This window comes from Eurosta solidaginis, chromosome 4, assembly GCF_040869045.1.
Source record: "Eurosta solidaginis isolate ZX-2024a chromosome 4, ASM4086904v1, whole genome shotgun sequence".
Taxonomy (NCBI): domain Eukaryota; kingdom Metazoa; phylum Arthropoda; class Insecta; order Diptera; family Tephritidae; genus Eurosta; species Eurosta solidaginis.
Genome location: NC_090322.1, coordinates 238,073,541 through 238,085,779, shown reverse-complemented (window position 1 = coordinate 238,085,779; position 12,239 = coordinate 238,073,541). Strand labels below are relative to the sequence as shown.

Here is a 12,239-nt window from a genome sequence, read left to right as displayed (position 1 = left end):
GAAGCACCTCAAGGGATTCCTCACTATCACGTGACCATTCCCCGTTCTCTTTCTTTATTAGTCCCTGGACTATGTTTCCCTTTGCTAGGACTCTTTTCAACCGTGCTGTTTCACTGGAGCACTCTATGTCCGTACAGAAACTTTTCCATGAGTTTCTCTTCGCCCTGGTAATTTCACGCTTGTAGATCCTCAGTAGATCCCTGTACTCGTCCCGACACGCTTCGCTTTCCGCGGTCTTTGCGAGTTTAAACATTTCTTTTACCTGTCTTCTCAGAAGACTCAGCTCATTGCTCCACCATGGCGGCTTTGCTTTTCCTCTGAATCTTCTTAGAGGGCAAGCTTTGTTATACGCAGTCATAAGCGTCCTTGTTAGGAATTCATTCGACTCCTCCAGTTCCTCTACATTAGCAACCTCTTTGGGTTGTCCCAGTTTCGTTTCTACATGTTTCTGGAATTTAGTCCAATTCGTTGCCCTAGGGTTTCTAAAGGTTCCTCCCTTCTCTACCCTCTTTAGTGGGATGCTGAAGCTTATATACGCATGGTCGGAGAAGGATGGTCTATCGAGAACCATCCAATCATACCTTGATATATCACGCTCGGAGCTCAATGTAATATCCAGAACATTGCTGGATGTTGGACCAATGTATGTAGGAACATTTCCCCTGTTGGCTATCTGCAAATTGGTTTGCAGGATGTAACAAAATAGAGATTCGCCTCTCTCGTTCGTATCTGCTCCTCCCCACGCATTGTGGTGCGCATTTGCATCTGCGCCTATGACCAACCGCCCTTTGCGCCCTTCCTCCTGTACTAGCCTTTTGCACTCCATCGGTGGAACCTCCGCAGCATGGGCCATGTAGCAGGACGCCAGGATAAATGCCTGCTTATTCTTTTGCTCAACGGCCACCGCTACGAGATCCTCGGTGGTGTAATTAGGCAGCATATATGAATGCAGCTGTTTCCTTACCATTACTACAGCTCGCACCCGTCCTTCCGTTTGTGCGTAGTAAACGCCAAACCCGCGCGCGCTAAGTCCAGAAACCTTTCCTCCCGATGAGAGCCACGGCTCCTGGATCAGCGCCACGTCAAACGAACCCTCCTCAAGGGTTAGGAGGAGTTCGCTCGACGCCACTTTACTGTGTTGGAGGTTTATCTGTAGGACTCGCAGCACTATTGGGCTGTTTGTCCCCCTCCAGCACCTTCGTCTTGACGTCGTCGTCCTCCTCTTGCCCTTTTGGTTTAGAGTATTCGAGGCCCCCTTCAGCCCCTCGTGAATGTTGTGCCGTGTGTTCCTCTGTGCGAGTCACAGCACCATTTAGCGGTTGGTCCTCTTCTAGCACGTTCGTGGTGACGTCGGGGACCTCCACCTGTCTTTTTTCCCTTAGGCTTCTGAGGTCCTTTTCGACTTCGCCCACTTCCAGCGTATTAGGATTTTTATCCTCGGGACTTCTTTTCCTGAGTCGCATGTAAATTTTGCCAGTGCCAAAGGACATTTTGCCAAGCTGCGTGTACAGAATATCCTCCGCCTGCTTGTTTATTTGGAAGATGTAGAACTGACCATCCTCGGTAGGCCGAGATACAGTAAGTACCTTCCAATCCTGTGTCGGTATGTTCGGATTCTGATTCTGCAGAAGTCGCAGTGTATCCTCCGACTTCATCACGCATGGTATCCATACCTTAACTTTTGGTACCGTGGGGATTTGCGCTTTATCCACCACCTCAAACCGCGCGTTCGTGCCTTGCCTTTGGAGGTTTGGAACGACTTCCTCCAGCCACCGCAAGCTCGCGATGTTGTCGCACGCTATCATCTTCACACCATTATACCATCCCCCCGAATCAAAGGTTGGAAGGGGCTTACTTGGTTGTTCCCGCATCATCTTAAGCATTAAGCTAATAAGCTCCCTTTTCACAGATCTCCACCTTTCAGTAGTCATTTGTCCGAACGGACTGCTACGATCAACCAGCGCCACAGTCAGTGACTGCTTTGCCACATCACTCATCTTCTCGGGAAAAGCAGGAGTCTTAGTGTTATCTCCCTTTAGAACCTCCGAGAACACCGGAGTCTTCGCGTTAACTCCCTTTAGCGCCTCCGAGAAAGCCGGAGTCTTAGCGTTATCTCCCTTTGGCTTATCTCCTACTTTCGTAGTTGGAACTTCCCTCTGACTGGCAGCTTTCGAGGTAGTTGCTACCTCGCTATTGGAACCCATCTGTCTTACAGCTTTGGGCCTACTTGTCTTGTCTATGCGACTGCCCTGCCTCGCGGCTCTAGGACTGGGTCCTTTCTGCCTCTTGAAAGCAGGCTTGTCGCCTTCTGCCGAACGTTGCCTCTTCATTCTGCCATTCGACGCTTCTTCCTCCTCGTACCGGTTGCAGAACCGAGGGTTTCTCGCAGCAAACCTTTTGAACTGCCTTCGACCTACTTCTACCGCTTCATGGGCCCATTCCAAGCGCTCGATCTCCACTTCTGTTGGGTCGACCACTGCTCCCAAGCGTTGTACAATTCTTAGTGCTGCACGGTACTGCGAGAGAGCTCTTTTACTTCCTCTGCTCCGTACCCTTCTCCACTCTTCTACTCCGTTTTCATTTGTGTGCTTCTCCAACACGGAGTTCATTGAATCAGCACTACTCTCGCTCCCCGAGTCCGACGCATCGCTTAATTCGTATTTGTCGTCCTTGGATTGCGACTCAGTCCTCCTCTTTACATCCTCCTTATTACATTCAGGTAATGAGTTGTTCATCTTGGTCGTACGACCACCTGCCCGACAAGGCGGGCTCAGCGGTCCAGTATTATATACGGGGAAAGAACCGTCCGCCACAGCAGCGCCCCTTACTGCGGTAAGGCCATAAATACTTCCCGAGATGGCCCGGTATCGGGAAGGCTCCGTTCGAATACAGCCGAATTTATCCCCTGGCTGCAAATCGTCCAATAGGCACGGTCTGCATAACACCCTGGATTAGGGGGTTGGCAGTTCTTGGTCACCGACATCCCGCCGCCCTCCTATGAGGCGAAACGGCGTAGATGTCAGTCCTAAACAGCTCCGCCTCATAGTCGGGCGCTATGGAGTTCGGCTAAGCCCTCACACCAACGACAAGGTGCCTACCCTAGTGAGGGATAAAAAAGGGAAGTACTTTAATAAAGACCATTTTGCATTATTGAATATTGGAGTTATTTATTCAACAGTTTAGCGATACGAACGTTAGTAGAAGGTGTGAAATAAGCAGAGTTCCCCTAAATTCGTTACAATATATATTAAATAGACCAACGAACTTTTCACAAATCTCAAATAGGTAGTAAAATTACCGGTAACCCCCCTCAAAGTTTCTGGTTGCAGTTATCTATGAACACCAAGGAGTTATGTGTTATTGATTTCATACATCTGATTTCATACAAAAATCTTTTTAGATGGATCTAAAAAGATGTTTTCTTAAATTTTTGGCAATTTTAAATATCGTCAAAACGCATTTATGTCCAGACAGGGTGGTTTTGAAATAAATTTTGAAGGGGGTGTTTTTCAAAAGTTTGGCCTCTGTTTAAAGCAAAAATAAAAAAATCAAACGGGCTGGTACTACAGAAAAAAAACTTTGAATTGAATTTTTTTAATTTTTATTTAGTTTTTTTTTTTTTTTATTTTGCAATACGAACAGATTTTATTGTTTTTTAGTGTTGCTTAAAATAAAGAGCCTTTACTCCCCTACAAAAAAATTTACAGGTCACATTGTGGTGCAACTTCAATTTTGATATACTTTTTGCTTTGAATCTTTAGCACGATGGTTCCATAAGCTTCAAAGCGAAAAAACACAAAAAAATTGACATTGCCCCACAAAGTGTCGTATGTATTATTGTAGGAGAATAGTTGAACTTTACAGAATTAAAGGCTAAGCAGGCTCATTTTGCAAAAAGTAGCAAAATTTTAGAGTTGAAAAAATTATAAAAAAAAAAATTATAAAATTTCTTTTTTAATAACTTCATAGTGTACAAGTACAAGTGTGTTGACTTCTTTCTGACAGGCACTCGCTTAAGCATTGTTTACTATATAGTTTGGCAGCTTAAGTAGAGGTTATGTTGCGAATAGAGTGGAAGGCAGTGGACTAGGCAGTCGAATGTCATATAATGAAGGAATGGTGTTCGGAGATTTTTCGAAGTTAAAAAAAAAAAATGATAAAAGCTTTAATATAAATAAAACTATTGTTTTAATAACAACAAAAACGCCATATATATTCTGTATACATAAATATGTAAGGATTATCTCACTTTAAAATTTGAATTAAATAATCTAAAGTTTTGTTTTGAAACTGAGTCGAGAACTGTGCGTGTGAATGTGCGAATTTTCACCGATCAGCTGTTAGTTGCGCTACTTGGTAAAATTTACAATGCGCTTAAGTGAGCATAACGGGAAAATCTGGGTTGTCATTGCTGTTTCGGTTGAAAACGGTCAATTAGGGTTCTGTGCAGAGACGTAAAAGATTGAAACAGGGTTTATTTAGTCACAAAAGTGTTGCTCCTGTTCCACAGCATTTTAATTTTATATCATGGCGAAAAGTGTTCAGTTCAGAGTTATTGATTTTCATTAAAAGTTTAATTTATTACGGAGGGTTACTCCTTTAAGTGTAAAAAGCAGAGAAAACGTAGAGTTGAATTTCTGTACCCAAGTTCACTATATTTGTGTAACACAAGAATCTGGAGGTTAAACCCTTAACTATGAAAAACTGAAAAATTTACACTTATTGAAAACTCATTTGCACACACAATTTACACTTTGAATTTAGTTGTGTTTTTATGCAAGAAATTTTGAAACTAAAAACAAAATTTTCATTTGTCAGAAAAAATTTATAAAATATAAGAGAAAATACAAGAATAGAAAATAAAGTAGTGTCATATAGGAGTTTGATTTGTTCGCACACAGACGCTTTGGTTGTGTTGCATTCATTAATTCATATGTCGAGCGAAGTATCGAAAAATTTACATAAATGCTTTAGTTGCGTGCCTACACTTTGACAACGCCAGACGAAAAACAATGAAACACCGTACGTTATCTTTGCTTTGAAGCGACCAAAGCGTTTATATAATTTTGCCCTTATGCATTTGTGTAAACAGCCTTAGAAGTGAAAATTTTCCATGTTACACGTGTGGCGCTTTATATTTTGACTCCAATTTAAATAAATTTTGCTTTCCGTATGTTTCCGCATTGTTGCAGGCTATTTCATCTGTAAATACTACAAAGTTTTAATAAACTATTAAATGCAACTCAGCTTGAAGTACTCTTGCGTACCAAAAATGCAACTCTAGACCTGAGATTTGCATCAGGTGAGCGAGCCTGTTTGTAGTTTTGACATTTATCGCTTAGCTGACATACTTGTATAGGTACACTATGAATAACTTGTTTGAAAAGTACAGAAAAAGTCCTATATAAATCATACAGATCTTTTTTTTTTTGTACGTTAAGTTTTAGTGCTCTAAATATGTAGAGAAAAAAATTGCAAGAAAAAAAGCATTTTCAATAACTTAGGCGAATTTTATTGGAACACGATTTTCGAGTGTGAGAACTTGACGTGAAAACTCCCATATATATGTATTTATTGGGATTATTAACAACATATCAAAAAATAGAAACGGAACGTTTTGATCTAAGAAAATTATCGTAAGTTTTGCTGGGCACATTTATAAATACCCCACGAAATGTGTCCTTTTTATCTGCTAAAAAGGCTGAATGAGTCCATGGTGTTGGCAAAAGTTTGCTCAACATCCAAACTGAAAACCCAGAACCTATGTTATCGATCGCTTCCTCCTCCAACCCGCATTTCCAACTATCACATGGAAAATGACTTAAGTCCGAAGAATAGTAAGTTATATATCAGAAATACATATAAGAGATCATAGGACTCCTTTTACACTGTGTATTCGTAAACGTTGCTGTTTATTTTACTGTTTAAGCTGGAAAATGAGAAATATAGAAAGTCATATAATTCTTTACATTAAACGGGCTGTTCAAGTCCGGAGTCTGCTATAGGCAGACCAAATACGACCTCAACGGCCAGCAAATTACATCAAAGTCGTATACCACTCTCGCATTTCATGCCATGGCGTATGTTGCTAAAGTAAATGTTCTATGATAGGCAACCAAAACCACTGGATTAATGCAGCCTTATTATAATGAGCTAGCAGCTCTGCCGGTGAAACGCCAATTAAGTAAGTAAGTAACAGATAACCGAATTCAAGGAGCGGTACAACATCCGTATTTCAGCGAATTAAAAGACACATATCAGGGCCAGAAATGAACCGAATTCATTTCGAATTTAATTTTAACAGATTGTGAAGCAGGAATCGAAGGCGATCTCTCTTTATGAAGAATTTTTCGTTCAGGGAAGTGGCATAGCGGTCGACCTATTTGAAATAAGTTGGTGTATGGTGCGATTTGCTTGAAATATGGTATGGGGTGTGTTTCTTTCTTCACCGTATTTATTAATGAACATTTCTTATTTTCGCAAAACTGACAATTCAACAAAGTATTTCTATACATACTCTTATTCTAAATTTCAGGTAAGAATATGTGAAGCATAGCGGAATGATACAAGGTGGCAGCATGGTGACATACCTACAAACATAAATAAAAATTCCATGTAATTTGTTTTTGTAAATAAATGTCAAAATCGTACTGCACCGGAAGTTCATGTATCAAATGAAATAAAAAATGTTTATAATCAGCTGTTCCATGCTGCCACCTTGTATCGTTGCGCCATGATGTGAAGTATCCAAACGTAAAAATAATATAACAACAGCAAATATCTTGTATCCCTATACACACACACTACTACAGGGGGTACTCCGTGACTTGCTCATTATTTGAAAGATTTTTCTTTCCGTGCAGTGGACCATTGACCGACCTATTTCAAAAAATCCGATTGTATTAAATCGTATTTAGGGGACGATTTGCTTGAGATATAGTAAAGACGTACATATTTGCCTATCTGAATGATATTTTTTTTTTTTTTTTTTTTGTATATTATAAATTTTAATTGCATTCCACCAAATGTATCCAGTAAATTTTTAGACTCCTAAATACATTGTAAATACTACCAAATATTATTTCCCAGTATGAGATGGCAAGCCTGTTTGCAACATGCTGCACCGACACAGAGGTGAAATTATTGTTCCACCTTTTTTGGCACCGACCGCCATAATACGTTGCTGTTACTCGTTGCTGTTACGTTGAAAATAACTTTAGGGCAAATTAAACTTCCTTAACCCTAACGCTATAGTCGTTATAATCCATAATATCCATAACCATCTCCAATGTGATCGATTAATGATGCCTTAACCTAAAAATCGTGAAAATTTTATAAAAATGAAGAAAACGCAAAAAATTACAAACATATTCCACAAAAAATAAGTCTCTTAGTCATAAAGTATCCAAAACAATGAATAAAATTTAGAAAAAGTTATTAAATTCACCAACTCAAATATTTGTAGGTTATGGATATGGTGAGAAACCAAAAATCAATTGGTTGGCTATGGTATGATTATGCATTAGCGTTATGGTATGGCACCATTAATCGATTACATTGATTTCCATAAAGTAGGTTCGATCAGCTGTTTTATCTGGTTATGGTTATAAGTCACCATTAATTGGCCCTTTATGTAAATGCAACTGGGCTGTGTGTTGTATAAATCGGGAGAAATTTTAATTCACCACCTCATTGATACCTGTTTTTTTTTTTTTTTTTGCTTTAACATTTCTTTAGCTGGAAACATTGGTGCTTTATCGGTAACCGTATCGGTAACCTAATAACAGCTGAATCGACCAACCTTATGAGAATCAATGCAATCGATTAATGGTGCCGCTAAGGTCGTAACCGTATCGTAGCCAACCAATTGGGTTTTGGTTTACCGTCGTAACGATAAACAGCTGATTACGTTAGGGATACGGATACAGCGATACGACATACGGCACCAATGACTCCGGCTTTTATCTTGATAAAGCAAAAGCAATTTACAGTGGACTAGTTTGACTTCCTGAATGCCTTTTGATGATACCCTTATACGGTGCCATATACGCTCAATCTCGCAATCTCCCTCGTCAGAAAACATGTTAAAATAAGGAGGGAGTTTTATTTCCAACTCTCTAATTTTATCAGGTTCCCTGTCTCATGTATCTATCATATATGATTCATTTTAGCAATTTTGTACCGTGTCCGATACGCTCGTGTATTGTATATGAGCAACCTTAAATATACTTTATCCTATGGAAATTATTTTAACGATAACTATTTCTGTTTTTCGTATGGGACGTGGCTGTATAGACTTTGTAAACTGTAAACTTAAAAAAAAAAATTAGGGATTTTCAAATACATACTTCCTAAAAATTCGTCAAAATATTTTAAATTTTTTTTGTTTGTTTTTGTGTGTATATTTTTTTTTACTATTATCTTTGAAAAGCTTATATCTTTAATATTTGTTCCAACGTAATTACGAGTCTTAAAAAAATCTTTGGAGGGGGAGCACTTCACGGATATTGTTATATGGGACCGGGAATCTGTTATAAGTATTTAAAAATAAATTTTCCACCATCCCTTGTCAATTTTCATTCAAATAACCGATCATCTTATTGGATGTTCGATTATATGTAAAAGGTAAATATTGAAGGAAGAAAGGAAATTCTTGCAAAGTATAAAACTATATACATATGTACATATGATGCAAAATATGAGCTGTAAAGGCTTAGTTTCCTCGAAAGCGGTGCCGCCATATAACGGCCGGTAAATAACGGTACATTACGTTGTCAATAATGTTGCAACGTAAAAGTAAGTGGAAAGTAAGAAGACGGAAAAGTTCACCGTAACGTAATATAGCGGCGAGGCAATATTTATTACGGCCGTCATGATAGTGCAAACTCGTTCCTCAACGTTTTTTCTTACTGCTATACTCAAAATAGTTAATATTATGTCAAATATTTGAAAACATTTATAAAAGAAACCAATTTATTGAACTTAAAGTTTTTGTAATACCTAGATTCAGTAAGTGTAAGGTCTCTTTGATATTTCCTATTTTTAGAAAAATATTGGCAGTGTTTCTATGATTTTCTCTTTTATAACTTTTTTTCGGTTATGTATTCTAAGTCCGTCCTAACGGACCGAAAACGTTTCTAAAGCAGCAATGCGGCCTATAATGGCTCCAATAATGGCACCAAATGCAAGGTTCTTCTAACAGTAAAAATATGAGCTGCATATGACATTATTCAAAGTCGTATTAAGGTGCGTCCACACCAGTAACAAAACGTGTTACAAACAGTTATATAACCAGTGTTATGTAACTTGTTAGAAATTCAACTGAAAAATGTTGTATAACACGATGTTGTGTAACTTTTTTCTGTTTTTATAGGTGGTTACATGTTACCCAGAGGTTTTCGGTAAAGATCAAAGGAATTAGATAACTTGGTTTTATAACAAGTTGCAATTGTTTTAACACAATTGTTATACAACTTTGCTATTTCGTTACCGGTGTGGACGTACCTTTAGACTCCTATTTGCGCTCATTTCATGTATTAAGTTAAAATATATCGGACGACCATCTCAAGATATAAGAAGTAATTTGGCAAATAAGTTTTTCGCCAATTAGCTGTTCCTCATTCTGCAATAATTAAAATATAGTAAGGGAGCTTATAATTTTGTGTATTTGATGTTAGAAACTTTGCTATAGGAAATAAAGACTACGGATCGTGAACAACTTTTTTCATTTTAAATATTTTCTTACATACTTTGCTTTGTTTTGACAATTGAAAAAAAAACTTCGATTTTTGATGTTGCAGTTTTTGCACTGACGAAGCAAACGCATAGCCGTGTATTTTGTTAGTGTATTGTTAAAAATATGTTACACAAGTTTGCAATGCAATGATGCCAGACCATTTGCACAAAATTTGGATTATTTTGACTAAAATTTAATCATCAAAGAGTGTATCACCCGTTTAAATTGGCCAAGCTTTTGTTATTTATTTGAAAGAATGAAATTTTTCTAAAATGGAAAGAACTGAATAAAATTTTAGTTAATTTGGAAAAGGAAAAATCAGTATAGATTTTTTTCCAAGTACAACAGTTTATGAAGATATTTGTGTAATGCTAGCCAGAAATGCAATAAGTTTCTTTTTTTGCAAAACAGTCGCCGGAATGAATAAACTGTTGTCCATGAGTGCCTAAAGCAAATAGGACAAATGTAATAAGAGACGTCACTCGTTTCTTGTAGCCATTTGCTAAATGTTCTCTTCCAGGTAGTCGTTTTTTTTTGGCAAGATGTGCATTCGTGGGGTATTTGTGTTTATTTTTCCGACTGTATTTAATTAATTAATTAATTCTCTTTCCAAAAATCACAGTTGCACAAGCTGCCTACACGGCGTGGATAAATGTGAGACAATTAAAAATGTCCCTCTTAAGGCTCCATTACTGATACTTAGCATAGACTTGAACTGAGAACTGTCACTTACAGTTCTGTTAAATGAACATTGCATGTTACTGATTACGCAAAACTTAGCAACACTTAACTTGACTTAGAAGCATAGTGTACCTATACAAGTGTGTTCACTAAGCGATAAATGTCAAAACTACAAACAGCCTCGCTCACCTGATGGAAATCTCAGGTCTAGAGTCGCATTTTTGGTCTCAACGACAACATTTTTGTCTACCAATCGTCTCGACTTTTTCAATTTTTCAATCATTCGGCGCATTCGGTAATGGTATCCATTTTGAATTTGCTGTCATTCCGAATCCAGCGAGTGCCTGTCAGAATGCTTGACAGATAAGTCAACACACTTGTACTTTAACACTATGCTTAGAAGTCTGTTGAATTTTGATTTTCTATGCAAGTTCTAAGTGACGGTTTATATTTTGAGATGACATTTGTTTGTTTCCATTTCATTTTGACATTTTGTCATACAAATTGACATTTATTAATTATGATGCCAGATTGTATGCGCTAAGTGGAGTATAATCGTGGCTAAGTTGCCAAGTTTACGCCAAGTCAAGTCAAGTATATGCTAAGTATCAGTAATGGACCCTTTAGAAAACATAACGCATACATTTTTTTTTTTATTTCCAGCGAGTTACTCGCCACTCGTAGCAGACTGGTGGCTTTTATTATATTTATCAGGCATGCTTAACCAACGAACCGATATCATTTCGTTACGATAATTAACGTTAATAAACGAAACAAAGTTATTTCGTTTCGTTTATTAACGTTAAAAACGTCAAATTAACGAAATGATTTCGTTTCGTTTTCTGCCATATCAAAACGGAATCAAATCGTTTATGTTCATTATTAATTTCAAACTATGCTGGCAAAGCTGATTGATGGCGGAGTCATTAAAGGTGAAAGCAATAGCCAAGCTGATTGCAACTTTTCTCATGAATTTTGACAGTACGAACATTTCTCAGAGTGTTTTTGACATTACCACCAACGAATTACACAAACAAATTATATGGAGTTTGTGTGTGTATGTGCGCTCGTTGTTACCACCTTACGGCTTCACCATGGCTATAGCATTGCCAGCACAATTCAAACATAAAGTATCACGTTTTTGTTAACGATTTTAACGTTAACGAAAGCTTTTCGTTTCGGTTAAAAACGAGATACAATTTATCTTGATAATTTCTTTATCGATAATATTTCGAAGTGTTTCAACGGAAACGGTGGAAATTTTTTGATAAACGATTAGCTTAACGTTAAGGTGCATCCCTGATATTTATGCTCTTTGCCTAAAGCGGGAGTCATTGGTGCCGTTTGTCGTATCGCTAGAGTACTATTCCTAACGTAATCAGCTGTTTATTGTTACGACGGTAAACCAAAAACCAATTGGTTGGCTACGATACGGTTACGACCTTAGGGGCATCAATAATCGATTGCATTGATTCCCATAAGGTTGCCGATACGGTTACCGATAAAGCACCAATGTCTCCAGCTTAAAGTGGGAAAACGCAGCGTTGGACAGTTAAAAAAGTTTCGGTGGTTCAAAAATGGCTGCTTATCAAATGAGTAGCATGCAATTGTCGCACGACAGCTTAAGCCGTTCAAGTCAAGAAATGGTTTCGAAAATTGAACAATGTAATTAAGCAAATTAAATTTAAACTGACTCTTTCGGCGTCGCTTTTATTAATTTGCTTAAATTTAAGTTATTTATCAAGCGGAGCCGCTCATCACCATCAAGATTCTTTATTTTTTTTAACAAAAATTCATGAAAACAGAGTCTCCCTACAAATAA

General features: G+C 37.9%; 1 protein-coding gene across 1 annotated transcript in view; it reads left to right on the top strand.

Moving 5' to 3' along the window:
• Positions 1-5,391: 5,391 nt before the first annotated feature.
• stx (stuxnet) overlaps positions 5,392-12,239 on the top strand; it is a 161,558-nt gene continuing 154,710 nt past the window's right edge. The window contains exon 1 of the mRNA XM_067785164.1: positions 5,392-5,636. Coding sequence (XP_067641265.1) covers positions 5,566-5,636 — 71 coding nt within the window. The 5' untranslated portion in view covers positions 5,392-5,565. The remainder of the gene's footprint in view (positions 5,637-12,239) is intronic.